Genomic DNA, 17,587 nt, shown 5'->3' with positions numbered 1-17,587 from the left:
TGCAAGTGTACTGGAGAGGCCATCCAGCCAAATGCTGATTGCCAAAGTCTGTGGATGAGGGATTCTGCAGCTGGTGTCCTGAGATGGTGTTTGGTCCCAAGTAAAAAGGAGGTCCTTTGGATTCAGAAGAAAGCTGATATCATCAGGTAGCCGCTCTGATTTCTATGTTGAGTCTTCTTCCATCTTGTTCAATGTGTTTGACGAGATGGGAAACTGAATATTAATAAGATGAGCTGGACGACTAACAAGACCCAAGTTTAAGCACTAATCCCCCTTTAATGGCAACTCACCCGCTTCATACCAGGAAACTTGCCATGTCACTTGCCAAAAACATAAAAGATGGAATGAGATGCTCCCAACATCAAGATAGGCTCACTGGACTTCTTGTCTGATTCTGCCACAAACCTCACCATGGCCCACATCCCTCAGACCCCGAAAAGATTCTGCCCAAAGGAGAAACGTGACTTTTTCTTTCCCACTTTTGCTCTAAACAAGGTAATGAATCCACACAGAGCAGTAATCCAACATTTCGCTCTATCTAGTTTTGGGAAATTTGGACATTCACCTCTAAAGAGTTTTGTTTGCTATTTCTCGTAACTATGCCAGGGTTGTCAACGGCTCTTACGTGGCTGTTTGTAGTGTTTGAATATACCTAGATCCTACCCCCGGATATTTTTACGTGAATAACATTTTTTATGTTGTGATTTATGTTGTAATTGAAGAACATCATAAACCTGTATTATTTCGTTGTTACATTTGCAAGATGACTCTAGTTCACACTTTGGAACACCAAAAGGGTTATTTGCCTTCTTAAGGTTTCTCTACTAATATGTTAGCCACTGGAGTTCTTTCTCTCCAATTCAAATTTCAGCTCTGTCATATTCTTTATATCCTAAAATCTACATGTTTTGAGGAAAATGGCAATACAACGCAACTTGGAGACATATTTTAGTCATGGGAACCTATTTCCTCCACGGTTCTCATATTTTAATCAGTTCACCAGTGTTTCCAATGAATCAAGTGAAAGATCCCAATTGCTCTGATGCTCTCAAATATTAAAATTGTTGTGTTCTCTCACAGCAGATATGCATTAAAACCTTAAGGGACATGCTCATGATGTGATCACAGTATCAGGGGATGTGATCTAATGGTATATAACCATCAGTCAACACCTTACTGAGCTCTGTTCTCTTGCAGCATGACATGCTAAAGGAAGGATGCTATAAGACATTTAAATTGCTTAGGTTGAGCCTAGACATGCAAGTGCCTGTGATTGCAGCGTATGTATGTAGATACATAACAAAAAATGCGTAATAAAGATTCATCGAATTCTTCAGTACTGTGAGATCCACATCTCATCCTTATGTTACAGCAGCAAACATAAGTAACACAACATGATAGTTGCAGATCATCAGTATACCTCACAATTGGCTTATTCTCACAAATGCAATTTTGAAGTCTTGTAAAAGTGACAAAACCCTTTTGCTTGATATGAGTTATAAATGCAAAGACAACATAACTCACCTAACATGCATCCATGGGCCTGCTACTATCTTACATTTGTGCAGATGTTTAAAGCATGGGGCAGTTGAACTCCTACTCTAAACTTCCCTCTATACTCCAATGATTTATTCACATAATTGGAGTGACATTTCAGGTCTCCCAAGATGTAGTTTACCAGGGTCAGCAGCATAAATCTCCACTCGATTCAATCACAACCAACTGGTAATAACAATAAACTGGGTTTTTAGGGCCTTACTTCGCGTCTAATTATCCATCACTCTTTTAAAGCATATAATATAAACTTGATCCATGGGCTTCAGGGTGGTATATTGCACCTTTTCAAAGCTGCTGGCATGATTTATTTTCTTTGCTGATACATTCTTAACTTTAAGTTTATATCCTCTCATTCTGGATTATCGCACTGACCAAAGAGTCTTTGCCAAACTACATTGTCGATTATACCTCAGTTATTGTCACTCTTTAGAGCAAACATGATAATTATGTTATACAAAATTCAGGAAAGTATTCACCTCATTCAAAAAGACAGAGGGGACTCTCCCAGAGGGAACTCAAAGGGAAATGGTAGAGCAGTGGACCATGATTGTAACCTCCAACCCAGATGAATTAGCATGTTCAGTTAAAGTTAAGGACCCTCTAAAAACTCCCTCCCCAGAACATGAAAGAAAAATTGCGTAGCCCAAATAACCTTTCCTAATCCTGTACTTTAACACATGTCACAATTTCATTACGACAAGTAAAAGTAATGAATGCCTTAGCAACATTCCCTCCTGCACTCTGGAATTATGAGGAGTCAGAAGAGGCGAAATAATTTTAAAAAGCTGCACATATTGGAAGCGAAAGAACTGTGGATACTGTAAATCAGGAACAAAAACAGAAGTTGCTGGAAAAGCTCAGCAGGTCTGGCAGTATCTGTGAAGAAAAAGTCAGAGTTAACATTCGGGTCAGAACAGTTCTGAGGAAGGGGCACCGGACCTGCAACGTTAACTCTGACTTTTTCTTCACAGATGCTGCCAGACCTGCTGAGCTTTTCCAGCAACTTCTGTTTTTGTTGCAAATATTGGAAATCTGAAATAAAATGGAAAGAACTGCAAACACAAAGAGGATCAGTCAAGATCTATTAAAAAGGAAAGTTAGTCTGATATTTCAGGGATGTACCCTTTCACAAATTAAAATCTAAGATGTTAATGGGCCTTTTGTTAAGTTTGTAAAGATAGAGATAAAGTGGGTATGAAGAAAGGGAACTAGATTCAACTGATACAGCATTTAAGCGTGTGGGAGATAGTATAAAATAACCTGAACTACTTAATGAATACAGTATAAAAAGTGGCAATGTAAAGGATCGTAACTAAGACAATGCAGTCTTACAGATTGGACAAAAGAATGTGCAGACACATTGGGTGTGCTGAAATGACAAAGAGATCCGATATTTAACAAAAGCATGAGAAATAGAGAAAAAAAGCATTTTAAAAGAGTAAACTTGACATTGGTGATGAAAGCCTGAAAGCACAGTATGATATTTTAATATTGGTCTCAGAAGACAGAGAAATACACAAAGAACTGGATGAGTGTATGTTTAAAAGAGGCAAAAATTATTTTTGGAATGTTTTCCACCATCTTCCGATTAGTCAGGAATGGTATAATGGCATTTTTGCGAAAATCAGTTTAGCAGCAATTATTTGCACTATAATTTTCTTCACAATTTGAATCGATAAGGAACAATAAATAAACATCACAAAAAATTCTGTTGTACCTTGCATCAATTTCAGCCATTTAGGGCTGACATGAGGAAACATTCCTTCAGTCAAAGGCTTGTGAATGTATGAAAATTGTACCGGAGAGCGCCTGGGAGCTCAGTTATTGCTTATGTTCAAGACATATGCCAATAGATTGTTGGGTACTAAGAAAATTAAACAATATGTAGGAAGGTACAGTTGAGGATCAGCCATGGACTTGTTGAATGGTGAAGGTAGCTCAAAACACCAAGTGGTCTTCCCCAGCTTTGATTTCTTCTGCTTAATTGGTAAGGTTTACTGCAGACTGCACTTATCTCCTCATTGGGTTTAGTCTTTCAAAAACATTTGATTCTTGTTAGTTTTGCTATAGCAACACAAATTTTTTCATGCAGATTTTTAAAACTTTTTTTATTAATACTAAAATCAGATACAATAAATGGGTAGCGAATGTAGTGTAATCTGTCATAGTTATACAATTGAATTGAACTTGAAACAAGGTATAGTATCTTCTGATAAACTACCTTTATCACATTCTATTAAATTTAGTATCACAATTTTTTACAAAATGGTATTACATATATATGAAGGTCTGTGAAATGAAGTATGTGTCTTGATTTCAATAGATTATTTACAATTTTCATGAAAACTGTCACTTTCGATAAGTCATTTTGATCTTCAGTGAAATTAATCATTTTAAGCTTTAACACTGTCATATGTTCAGATCATGACAGCTCTCTGGGGAGTAGTCAAGGAAAGGATCGCTCTTAATCTTTCCCTCTTTCACCTTTGATTAACTTTGTGGTGGTCATTGTGGCCATCAGTAGGAGGCAGGTCAACATGAGGAGGATGACAGAGATATTGAACTGCAGGATGATGAGAAGAGAGGCGTTGAGGGGGAGGCAGGGTTTCACCAGGAGGGGCACTGCAACTTGATATCTGCAAATGAAACGCCAAAGTTAGCACTGAATTTATTTTATTGTCCAGTTGAACTTCCAACACATCCATATGCTCTCAACCGATATACATACTATCTTCAAATGTAAATGTAGAGGGAAACCAAAGGGATGCAAACTACCACATCGATACAGTGGTTAACTTTCTTATAGGAACTTGAATTTAAATTTCCAATTAAAATAAAAAGTGGCAATATAGGAAGCTTAAAAATTGTACACATGATTTTATGGGCTGGAGTTTCCTGTGACCTTTGAGGTCCATGTAAAAACTTTTACTCACCAACTCAACTCCAATATGATACCAACTCAGTTTCCAGTATTGTAGTCATATCTAAGAGTGACAGAGTTCCTACCAACAAGCCTGGAAATAATACCTGGGAAAACCCATTCTTGCAGTGGCAGAGACTCACCAATGGTGGATACTGATACATGGAAAAGTTGTAAGGATCAATTTTGGCCATTGATTGGACATCAGCATCTCTAGCATTTAACACTCTAAGGTAAACTTCAGCATTGCCAACCTAAAAAAAAAATAAAATGAAAGAGAATCGTCTATCAATTCTGCTGGAACATCAGTAGTTTTCTTTTGTTCACTTTCCCTTCTAACAGGAACAATAAGTACTGTAAAGCATATAGTTTTGCTATACACGTTCATGTAAGCAATATAGATTCCTTCTTCAACAACAAAAACAAAGTTGCTGGAAAAGCTCAGCAGGTCTGGCAGCATTTGTGAAGAAAAAAAACAGAGTTAATGTTTCTGGTCCAGTGACCCTTCCTCAGAACTTTTTATCTTCCTTCTTCACCATCTCCCACACCAAAATTCCTGTAATGATGAACTTCTACAATTATAAATAGTTCCTCATCTAAGTTTTAACTAAAGAATCAATTAAAAAAAACATTTTTAGACATCTCTTCATTTGGGCCACGGCATAATTAAAATGTTGTTTAGAAATTACAACACTTTGGAATGTGAAAAAAATTGCCAGATATGTAATGTAAGTACATAGAAATGACTTCAGATTTGGAGAGAACATTGGAGAAACATCTGGGACCTTTCTCATGATGAGGAGGTCAGATTATTAGTTGGCTTTGTAATGGGGGAAAAACGTGAAATTTGCTACAGCATGAATCATAATGAAACAGGTGAAGAAAATAAACATGGTGCCAGAACATGTATAAACCTGTCATATTACAATCTCACTGAAACAGTAAGATTAATGGCCATGGACTTAAAGAAAACGTGTGTCTGCAATTGTCCAAATGATAATTTTTTTCTCATTGATGGTGAACTAATGATCATAAACTTTATCATTCTAACTGTGAATTACATTCCACAATTCATAGGAACATAGGAGGAGGAGTAGGCCATTCAGCCCCTTGAGCATGCTCCATTGTTCTAGATCATGCCTGATGACCTACGTCAATACCATTTTCCCACACTATCCCCATATTCCTTGTTGGCATTTCAATCAAGGAATCTATCAACCTCTGTCCTGAACTTACTCAATGACCGAGCTTCTACAACCCTCTGGAGCAGAAAATGCCAAAGATTCATGACTCTTTGGATGAAGATTTCTCATCTCAGTCCTAAATTCTGAAACTGTGTCCCTTGGTTCTAGATCCCCACCCTCCAGACCAGGACATATACCCTTTCTGCATTTAAACCAGATTCAAATCGGAATTCAGAAGACCCAGATCAAGAACTGAAAAATGACTAGCACTTCAATTATAGCAAATGATATGTGTCTGAAGTAGTACGATGTAGCAATCACCACCAACAGCAAAAGCAAAATCCGGGAGATAAAAATGTATTGGTAGAAATATCAAACAGAAATTCAAATTGCATTTGAATTCTGGCAAATTATAACAATTCAGTGGTCATACTGCAACATTTACTTGCTGAGCACTCAATTTTCAGTTAAATAATAAATTTCCTATGTCCATTTTTAGGACAACATTATAGAATTGAGAAATTATACAACACACAAAAGGAGCTATTCAGCACATCGTTCTTGTGTAAGCTGAAAGAGATAACTAATTAATTCCATTCTTCCGGTCCTTTCCCATTGCTTCAAAAATTTCTCCTTTTAAAGTATAGATCTCAGTTATCTGTAAGAAGAATAGGGTGGCAATGGCAGAGAATTTTAATTTCTTAAATATAGACTGGGACTGCCATAGTGTTAAGGCTTGGATGGAAAGGGATTTGTTAAGTGTGTACAAGAAAGTTTTCTGATTCAATATGTGGATATATCTACTAAAGTGTGGAGCCACACTTGACCTACTCTTGGGAAATTAGGCAGGGCAGGTGACTGAAGTGTCAGTGGGGGAGCACTTTGGGGCCAGAGATCATAATTCTATTAGATTTAAAATCGCGATGGAAATGGATAGACCAGATCTATAAGTTAAAGTTCTAAATTGGAGGAAGCCCAATTTTGACAGTATTAGGCAAGAACATTCAAGAGTTGATTGGGGGCAGATATTCGCAGGTACAGGGATGGCTAGAAAGTGGGAAGCCTTCAAAAATAAGAAAACAAGAGGCCAGAGACACTATGTTCCTGTTGGGGTGAAGGACAAGGCTGGGAGGTATAGGGAATGCTGGATGACTAGAGAAATTGAGGTTTTGGTCAAGAAAAAGAAGGAAGCATATGTTAGGTATAGACAGAAGAGATCAAGTGAATCCCTAGAAGAGTATCAAGGCAGTGGAAGTATACTTAAGAGGTAAATCACAACGGCAAAAAGGGACATGAGATAACTTTGGCAGATAGGGTTAAGGAGAATCCAAAGGGCTTTTACAAATACACTAAGGACAAAAGGGTAACTAGGGAGAGAATAGGGCCCCTTAAAGATCAGCAAGGCCACCTACATGTGGGACTGCAGGAGATGAGGGAGATACTTTGTAACAGTGTTTACTGTGGAGAAAGACATGGAAGCGAGAGAACGTGGGGAAATTAGTAATGACATCTTGAAAAATGTCCATATTACAGAGGAAGAGTTGCTGGATATCTTAAAACACATAAAGGTGGACAAATCCCCAGGACGTGATCAGGTGTACCCTCGAACTTTGTAGAAAGTTAGGGAAGTGATTGCTGGGCCCCTTGCTGAGATATTTGTATCATTGATAGCCATAGGTGAGGTGCCGGAAAACTGGCGGCTGGCTAATGTAGTGCCACTATTTAAGAAAAGTGGTAAGGAAAAGCCAGGGAACTATAGACCCGTGAGCCTGACATAAGTGGTGGGAAATTGTTGGAGGAGATCTTGAGGGACAGGATTTACATGTATTTGGAAAGGCAAGGACTGATTAGGGATGGTCAACATGGTTTTGTGCATGGGAAATCGTGTCTCAATAACTTAATTGAGTTTTGGAAGAAGTAGCGAAGATGATTGATGAAGGCAGAGCAGTGTATGTGATCTATACGGACTTCAGTAAGGCGTTCAACAATGATCCACATGGTAGACTGGTTAGCAAGGTTAGATCATATGGAATACAGGGAGAATTAGCCATTTGGATACACAACTGGCTCAAAGGTAGAAATCAGAGGATGGTGGCGGAGGGTTGCTTTTCAGACTGGAGGCCTGTGACCAGTGGTGTGCCACAAGGATTGGCGCTGGGTCCATTGCTTTTCATCATTTATATAATTGATTTGGATGTGAACATAGGAAGTATGGTTAGTAAGTTTGCAGATGACACCAAAATTGGAGGTGTAGTGGACAGCGAAGAAGGCTACCTGAGGGTACAAGAGGACCTTGATTAGATAGGCCAATGGGTCAAGGAATGGCAGATGGGGTTTAATTTAGATAAAAGTGAGGTGCTGCATTCTGCAAAGGCAAATCAGGGCAGGACTTATACATTTAATGGTAAGGTCCTGGGGAGTGTTGCTGAACAGAGACCCCTTGGAGTTTAGGTTCATTGTTACTTGAAAGTAGAGTGGCAGATAGACAGGATATTGAAGGCAGCATTTGGTATGCTTGCCTTTATTGGTCAGTGCATTGAGTACAGGAGTTGCGAGGTCATGTTGCGGCTGTAGAGGACATTAGTTAGGCCACTTTTGGGTACATGAATAAGAAGGGTTTAGAGGAATAAGGGCCAAACGCTGGCAAATGGGGCGAGATTAATTTAGGATATCTGGTTGGCAAGGACAAGTTGGACCGAAGGGTCTGTGACACTAGCTAATTTATTTCTGAAAGCTGTGACTCAAACTGCTTCCACTGTCCTTTCACGTAGTGCATTATGTTGAATCGAAGGCCTGAGGTTTCAGGTTTGAACTGAGTGGCAAATTGAGGACTGATGGTGGAATTCAGTTATTTTTCAAACAAAAGGTGACCAAATGATACAATGAAATTCCAGAAAGCAGTAATTTTGGCTTACGAGTTCTGGAGACATCAACAAAGATGGGCTGAATGACCGTCCTCATTTTTGCAATCTACGTTACAGTTACTCAGGGCGATGAGTTTCTGCCGTGAGTCTTCATGTGACTCAACAGTCCATTTTGTGACCCACAGATCTTTGAGCACATGGGGCAAGGTGTCACAGTGAGGTATTTAGATGAGCAGTATAGGATTTATTTCCTCTTTCATTGTCTCTCTGCGTTGTCGTTAAGGACATTGGACACATAGCGTGATGGAGATTGATGGACCAAGTTGCTGCCTTTTTGAACAATTGGGAGAAAACTCCTCATGGTTATTAATGTCAATGCTGTTGCACTGCTGAAGAGTTTCAGAGTGTCTTTGAAGCATTTTCTTTTGTCCTCCACTGGAATATTGAACAATTGAGAAAACAGCGAGATGCTTTCCAGCCAACCAGACCCATTGTCCACTGCATTGAAGCTGACTTTGCTAGCTTCAAAGACACTAGTGTTTGTCTAATGGTCTGCCCATTGAATCTGGATGATATATTGGAGGTATTGTTAATAGAATTTCTCTAGCTCTCCTATATGTCTCTGATACACAGTTCAGTCTCTCTGTAGTGCAGGACTGTGGTGACTACAACTGCTTTACACACAAGGACTCTGTGTTCTTGCAGCGTTCTTTATTGTCAACCACTACTTGATTCTGTCATGTGGTTTGGAGAAAGCTGAGCTGGCACAGTTGATCTGATGTTGGGATCTCCTTGATAGTGGCAGTCTTTTGGAGGTCGTTGCCAATGTACGGGACATGCTCAACATATTCCAGAGCGTCTCCTTCAACAATATAGGAGGTGGAATATGTAGCTGACCATGTGTGAGTGAGGACATGAGTTTTGTTTCAATAACATTCAACCTGCAGTACCAGGCTCCAAAGAGGAAAATATATTTTGTTATTTATTTATTTTGATAAATGTAACTGCTATACCTGAGGAATTCCATTGAGCTGACCAGTTGTGAGCAATGGTCTTACTGGTAGACAACGTATTGGAACCTTCCACCGTCCACTGATAACCTGATTGTGATCATCAAATATATTAATTTTTGTCCAGCCTCTGGAAACTAGGCACTGAATTTCCTGGCCATATGGATCAAAGCCCCCTGCAGCTTGGAGTTCAATTACTAATGAGATTCCTGGGGAAGGACGCACTCTAACAGCAGATAACAAACAAAAGAAAGTTAGAAAAATTGCATCTTTGACCTTTTTCTGTTCACCTTTGGACATATTAGGCTGAATCTTACTTTTTTTTGGCCAAGTCTGATTCACATTGAGTTTTTTGGAGGGATTTTCACCTTGAGGCCCAGTGATTTTTCTTGCCATACCTTACTAAATGTCCTCCATTTCCCAAGTCCAAATGACGCTCCCCGTGCACTGTTCTTGGAACTACTCAATGGATAACTGCTGATAGACCAGCATGCCTTTGAAAGTCTCTGTGCACCTGGACAATGATTGCCCCTCACTGGCAATGCCATGGCACAACAACCCCAAAAGCTAGGCTGCCCATGGCGCATAGCCAGCATGAGTAAGACTGCTACACACATGCAACCCTACCCTCCCACTCTAGCTGCAGTTTAATCACCAGGCCACACACTTTGTCTGTAGCTGCCTGTTAAAACACCCTCTAAGTCAACATTAGCCTGGCCCCCATTCCCACTGTATGCTTACCGATTGCTCTTGTCCAGTAGGGGAACACCATTTACAGGCAAGCAAATGGACAAGTACAAGCATGAGCTTTTCTTTAGAGAAAACAAAATGCAATACAAGCAAAACCAATACAGCCTGACGTTCACCCTGACAATGCAAACCACATTTTGGCATTATGACTAAAGAATATTTTACTTCACAATTACCGGCTCCATCCTGCTCTCATCTACTAGAAGCAAGTGTCAATAAGGTCCTGTCTAGCTTGTAACACAACCTACCGAGCTGAGCTTTGTCCTTGCCCTCCCTCTCAGAACATTGCTCCTGATCCTGCTATCTCCCTGTTTCTCAGCATCCAGCACAAGGCTTCATTGCCTGCTCCAACTATACAGACATAACACACCAGGATGATATGGCACACTCAATCCAGACTGTACTGGAGGGCCCCTTCCAGATTGGTCCAAGCAGAGGAACCGTATCTTCAAAGGTCATTTACTTTGCTGCACTGTGGCCCTGATTGAGGCATGGGCTGTATTTTGTTTGCATTCCTCATCAGTCAGGGGATTGTGCAATATTGTTGTTATGTGCCATTGTCCCCCACTAACCAGTTTTGTAAGGCAGCTCAAAAGCATCAGGTACATGAGAGTGGTCCAGGATGTAGGAGTCATGGGAGCTGCCAGGATAGCGGGCACACACTCTGCAGAACATACTAACAGATCAAATATCACCTTGACAATAATTGAATGGAATCCCTTCCTGTTGGTAAATTTCACAGTGTCGTGATATGGCCATCCCAGTGCTGTGTGTGCGCAAACAATGGCATCCTGCACCTTGGGGAACCCAATTATGCTCCCGAATCCAACAACTTTCTATAATTCTCCTCACCAGTGCACACTGATGCAATATGAACAGATCTATTTCAGACGCAAAATATTTCTACCATATCCCCATTACCTTGGTACTGGCTGCTTTGCAGATAATATTCCAAAGTTGCCTTTGAGTCCTTCAGATATGTAGTGAGGCCCAACTCCCATTTCACAGTACACTGCAGGTAAGGCAGATGGCTTCCCCATCTCATGACCATTATTGTACAAACCAGTAACCAAACGGATGAGGCGATATGTTGGGCCAAGGCCAAGAAGAAAGTCATAAAAGACAATAAACCCTGCCCTGGAATCAAAAATATTAGTTATGAAGCAATTATTCTTAAAATGTCAAGCTCAAGAATAACTTGGGAGATAAAATATCAGACATGTAACAACAGAGGGGCCATGCGCTATGCCTTAAGGCAATATTTCAATATCCTTTTCAGTGTTTGCAAAGTGTAATTTCAAACTGCCCAAGTGCATTAATGTATTTCCAGTGTTTTTGAGTTGGCATGATGCCAGCTGGAAATTGTCTTGTATTGTGCAGTGTAGGCAGTGTAGTTATTTCATTCATAACATTAGACATGTCAAGATCATTAACAAAGATAGCAGGAACTGCAGATGCTGGAGAATCTGAGATAACAAGGTGTAGAGCTGGATGAACACAGCAGGCCAAGCAGCATCAGAGGAGCAGGAAAGCTGACGTTTCTGGTCTAGACCCTTCTTCAGAAATGGGATGACAAGATCATTAACAAAAGCAGTTTTTGGCTTTTAGGTCAGATTTTAAAAACAACCTCCATACATTAGTGCAGCAAGGAATTGAACAATGGTGGCTGCGGAAGATGCTTCTCATCTTCAAATAATTTGGATACTGGAGTCTCTGTGATAGATGACCTCATTTATTACCACAGGAATGAGGAGATTCTGAGATTGCACAAGGCAAAGATAAAAGTCTGAACAGATTGAAACTGCATCAGTTTTCAGTATTGCCCTGGTAGATAAAGGGAAGGTAGAACAGAGAGCCTGACTGTGCAAATCTTGCAACATAGTTGACCCCAAAGTAAAATGGAAGAACTAGTTAGTTGAAGCACAGTATGGGAGCTGAGAGGTTAGCAGTTTGCCACCTGAGCTATCTAGTCCATGACCAAGAAGGAAACAAAGATCACTGGAGCATAGATAACATTTATAATATGAAAACTTAGTTCAGTGGTGGAAATGGCCATCAACCGAGCTGGTTCGTTGCCCTGCAGACGTTTCATTACTATACTGGGTAACATCAGTTTCGTGGCAATTTGTTTGTATTACATCCGTAGGTCTCTAAGGTTTTGGAGTAGATTTGTAGCTCGGGTTGTGGGTGTTGTGGTTGGTTGGCTCGCTGAGCTCATTCGATGCTCTGCATACGTTTCATTACCCTGCAAGGTAACATCATCAGTTGATGATGTTACCCAGCAAGGTAATGAAACATCTGCAGAACAATGAACGAGGTCGGCAAGCCAACCAACCACAACACCCACAACCCGAGCTACAAATCTACTCCAAAACCTTAATGGCCATTAACCATTCACAATAAAAATTAAATTATATCTATGGTGTACCATGACGTAGCCTAGGACAAAAAAAATTAACTTTAATCAGGGAATGCATCATTGTACAATGGTGTGTGATGGATCAATTGGATGTTCTGAGAATATGAATAATTGAACCTATAAGACACAAAAATATTGGTACTTACGCTGGGTCATAAGGTGCGGGTCCTAAAACATCTGGAGGATCAAGTAAATGTTTGGCAATCATCGTTGTTTGAGGTCTGGCATGGCTCTATAAAATTTATAGTTTAAACTGTTCAAATTGTTTGTGAATTTTTCAACTTCATCACAATGTGAAAAACACCAGCAAAGCAAAATATACTACATAGACAATTTGCATGCTAAATGCCAACACGAATATTTTCAGATTAGGTTTAGCACAGATTTCATATAGAGCAAACTTGTAGGATCAAATTACTGCAGACGCTGGCATCTGAACTGAAAACAAAAAGTGCTGAAGATCTCAACGGATCAGGCAGCATCCATGGAGAGACAGCAAGCTAACGTTTCGAGTCTAGATGACTCTTCATCAGAGCTAACGTGAAGAGTGCAGGGGTAGTATTAATGCAATAGTGGTGGGGGGTGGCGGGGTGGTAGTGATGTGGAGAAAGGGTGGTGATAGTTCAGATTAAGTGATCAGAATGTGAGAATGGCAGAACAATGGTGGTCTAACTGCCAGACTGGAAAGAACAGATGGTCCCACTGGAGTAGGGGGAAGAGGAGAGAGGACATGATGACAGAGAATGCAACGAGCAAAGCGGTGAACCTTTGTTCATTGGATGCAGGATATTACCTGATCAAGATCAAATTTTATTTCATAAGAGGAAATTTTCATCCGAACAGTCAGGGTTAGCTGTAAACTAAAATTTGTGGTAAAAACATTTGGAAGGAATCAAGGTAAAGGACAAGCTACAAAAGAAACTACATAGTGATGATACATTTTTAAAAAACTTTTTTCTTTGAGATAGAATGGTGTGTCATGATCATTTGTATGTTTTTATCAAAATGGCCACAAATCAGTTTCTCATTACATTACGTGTTATAATGCAATCAAGTGAAATTGCTGAAATCAAAAGATTCTGAATATCAAGATCATGTGCAAACAGTATGGAATATTATACAAAATGATAAAAATGTCCACATAATTATTCAAATGATGATTCTATGGATATCTGATCAATTACCCAGTTATGAAATTGTTATAAACATACTAGATAAGTTTACTCAATTAATAGCTACTCATAAGAAAGATCTAAACGACAGGAAACCTTAAAATCTTTCATGTAATTAAACTATTTTTCCCAGCCCAGCAAAGAATTGTACTTACCATGTGAGGCGCCTGTATGGGTTGGTTCAGGGCTGGATGAGAGGGAGGGAGTGGGGGTGGGGGTGGGGGTGGAGGTGGGGGTGGGTGCAAATGTTGAGACCTTAACACTTTTCGCATTCGCGATTTACTGGCTTCAATTTTCAGCATCTCAATTTCTTCTTGCAGGTCACTGATTTTCTTTGTGTGTTCCCGGTGCATTTCCTGCATTTCCTTTTCCAACTCTGAAGCAAAGCAGTAGAAGTGTTGTTCTATTCATATTTAAATACACATATTCCTGAGTGAATTTTTTCATAATTGTTTGAATTTCTACAACTTGAGGTTTGATAGGGTCCCACAACATACATGAACATTAAAAACCAAAAGAACTGCGGATGCTGTAAATCAGGAACAAAAAAAAAGTTGCTGCAAAAGCTCAGCAGGTCTGGCAGTTCTAAGGAAGGGTCACCAGACCCGAAATATTAACTCTGATTTTTTTTTTCGCAGATGCTGCCAGACCTGCTGAGCTTTTCCAGCAACTTTGTTTTTATATGTGAAGTTAGTCTATTTCACAACATGGTGGACAAGGATTGTGGCATGATATGCTATTCAAATATCTATTAAAATAAAATTAATTCCCATCATTCTTTGCAAAACTACACTCCCCCTCCAAAAATAAGGCTTTATAAAGAAACTAGGACAGATTTTCACAAGAATAAGGTAAAGTCACTGTAGTTTCACCAACCCATAGGGTTGCTCTCTACAGAAACTCATCCAGTGGCAGTTTTACCTGAGGATCACCACACCTCAGGTGAGGGAAGAGCTTGAGAAGGAGAGTCCTTCATGGTAACCTCAGCCAATGCAGGAGTTGAACCCCACCCTGTTGGCATCATTTTGCTCTGCAAACCAGCCATCCAAACTAACTGAAATCCGAAAGAGGAGCAGAACTTCGTCAAGGTGGGCATGCCTAGAAAACCAAGCTAACTGTCCCCCTAATACACGTTATTGATCACTGGGCCAATCAGAAACTTTAAAACAGGTAAGAAGGATTAAACACTTTATAGAAACAAAACACATACTACCATTGCAACAATGAGCCATACGTGCTGATTTGAGATATCTAATGTTGGTTCAGATATAGTTGTGGTGGTTGCAGTGGAATAGAACATTCAACATCCACAATTATTATATCTTACAAAACACCTCCAAAATATTAATCCTAACTTCCTGTTGTCACATTTTTTACAAGGCTTGTGTCAAGATTTAAGAGTTCTGAATTCCATTGTAACGGAGCTTTGGAAAGGGATTAAAAATTGTCACACCATTTAGAATCCATTGGCTGAGAGGGTTTTGGAAGCATAATCAACTGTAACTTTCAAAAAGGAAGTGGTTGTACATTTGAAAAGGTAAAATGTGCAAGCTGTGTGGAAACAACAGAAAAATAGGATCGGTTGGCTGCCTTTTTCGAAGGATTGTAGAGCCACGATAACCTTGTTTTGTGATATGTAATACTATATTTACCCTGTTCCACCTACATTGAAGAGGTAGTAAATCAATGTTGTGCCTCATAATTCTCCAGCCTGTAAATCAGAGAAGATACTACACTTCAATCAGCTCTCCATCTCAAATTGCTATTTGACTATAAACTAATGATTAGTCGATCTCCTTGTGGTATTGCTTGTGGAGAGTTAAGCCCACGTGTATCCATGGTGCTAAGTGGAGGCAGAAAGCCAAGAATAACTGGAGTTGGGCAGACAGATGCAATTATCTATTCTACCTGTAGTTTGTATATATCACTTCCTATTGACAACTTTGAGATCTGCACAATGTTTTACTTTTGTGAACCGAAGCATAGCAAACCCAGTGTCTCCCATAAGCAGGGGTTGATCAGAACTGTCCAATGACTAGTCATACAAAAATAAGATGAAATGTTAGGGAGTAGCACTAAGACCCTTCACTCGATGAGCTTTCACACTCGTGCATTTTCCCGATCTTCCAAACTGATAGGCATGCTATCAAGATGAAACCAAATATAATCAGACTGGTTTATATGCAATCTATCTCCTACTGTACTTATTTTTTAAAATAGTCTTTGTCTCTCTTTGCCTTGTCACTTGACTATGCCACCTTTCTTTCCTTCTTTGGTATTTTGCCATCTTGATCCCTAATATCTTATTATTCGCTGCTTCCTGCTCCAGCCATAGCACCAAATTTGTATGTATTTGAATAAAACTACATAAGCCTGATATGCTTGTGCTATGGCAGCAGTCCACTGTGGATCCAACAGGAATGCTCCTGCCCCACCAGGCCCCTCAAAGTTACATTTTACACAATTACTTTACAGTACATCTGCTGAGTTCTACCAAGATTTATCAAGTGGGGCCTTTTCACTCCTTTTCTCAGTGCTGCAACCTCATGAACACTCTCCCCACTCCTTTGATTCCAGCCTCTGAAACAACACCCTCTTCAGCCATTTCCTTTCGTACTCAAATCTACAGGATTCCCTCTGTCAACTCAATCTTCTTTATCCTTCTTCAGGTCCCTCCTTTAAAATTAATTCTTTGACCAAGATGTTGTCATCTGATCTAATATCTCCTTCTTTGTCTCTGTCAAATTTTTCTTACACCTCAACATTTGACACAAGACATTGCTCTGTGTTGAAGGCAGTGATACAAATTGCTGTTGTCAAATGCAACAGAAGGGGTTCACTGATTGAGCTGGTAAATATGTTACAAATGTAGGAATATCATCAGAACCTTGCTTTTGTTATGTGTTAAAGTTAGAGGGAATAAAAATAAGCAAACAATACATTTTAGGAAGAGAAGTTTGTACAATCCTGTTCATTTAAATGGGCATCTGAATATTAAAGAAAAGTGCTGAGGTGTCAAAGCCACTAATGCAAAGTCATGCCGATATTCAGGATTCAACCCAGTCATTATCTGCTGCAATGCCTTGCAAGCATATCATCTGTCCTTGAAATTTGTTTAGAGGAAGAAGGTTCAGAGAAACAAAATATTGCTATTTGGAGTTCATGTGGCAAACATTATTGTTTAAAGGGATGATCGAGGTACATGTGGAAAAAATGACATTTTGTTTTTACTCTCAGAATACCAACTGAGAAAGTGTTGGTGCACGAATCGCAAAATTATGCAGGAAAGCTCATAAAATGTTGTCACTTATTGTGAGAGGAATGCAATACTAAGATATAGAAGTTATACAAGCCACTTGTGAGACTGTATCTGGAGTATTGTGTTTTCATATTTCTAGCTAGCTTTCTCTCATACTCTAATTTGTCCCTTTGGTTTTGCTTTTCTTTGCTTTTTGTTTTACATTCTGTCCAATCATCTGTCTTTGCACAACTCTATGTTTTCTTTTAGTTTGATACGATCTCTAATATTTCTAGATAACCACAGGTGGCTCAGTCATTGGAATATTGCCAATTAACTTTAGCTAGCTCTATTCATGCCTTTGTAATTGGCCTTATCTAAATTTTAAAAATAGTCTCAGATCCACTCTCCTCTTTCTCAAACTGAACGCAAAATATTGCAGTCACTGTTACCTAGGGGTGTCTTCACTGTGA

The 17,587-nt window shown here is 39.5% G+C and overlaps 1 protein-coding gene across 1 annotated transcript in view; it reads right to left on the bottom strand.

Annotated features, from left to right (window-relative positions):
- Positions 1–3,703: 3,703 nt before the first annotated feature.
- Positions 3,704–17,587, bottom strand: part of ccdc17 (coiled-coil domain containing 17) — a 62,925-nt gene continuing 49,041 nt past the window's right edge. Inside the window, exons 10-15 of the mRNA XM_048602104.1 lie at positions 14,032–14,252; positions 12,851–12,936; positions 11,207–11,422; positions 9,539–9,761; positions 4,621–4,731; positions 3,704–4,193 (exon numbers count right to left, since the gene is read on the bottom strand). Coding sequence (XP_048458061.1) covers positions 4,038–4,193; positions 4,621–4,731; positions 9,539–9,761; positions 11,207–11,422; positions 12,851–12,936; positions 14,032–14,252 — 1,013 coding nt within the window. The 3' untranslated portion in view covers positions 3,704–4,037. The remainder of the gene's footprint in view (positions 4,194–4,620; positions 4,732–9,538; positions 9,762–11,206; positions 11,423–12,850; positions 12,937–14,031; positions 14,253–17,587) is intronic.

The sequence above is a fragment of the Rhincodon typus genome, chromosome 10 (assembly GCF_021869965.1).
Source record: "Rhincodon typus isolate 14 chromosome 10, sRhiTyp1.1, whole genome shotgun sequence".
NCBI classification, from domain to species: domain Eukaryota; kingdom Metazoa; phylum Chordata; class Chondrichthyes; order Orectolobiformes; family Rhincodontidae; genus Rhincodon; species Rhincodon typus.
The sequence above is the reverse complement of the archived record's forward strand: the minus strand, read 5'-3'. Positions and strand labels throughout refer to the sequence as shown.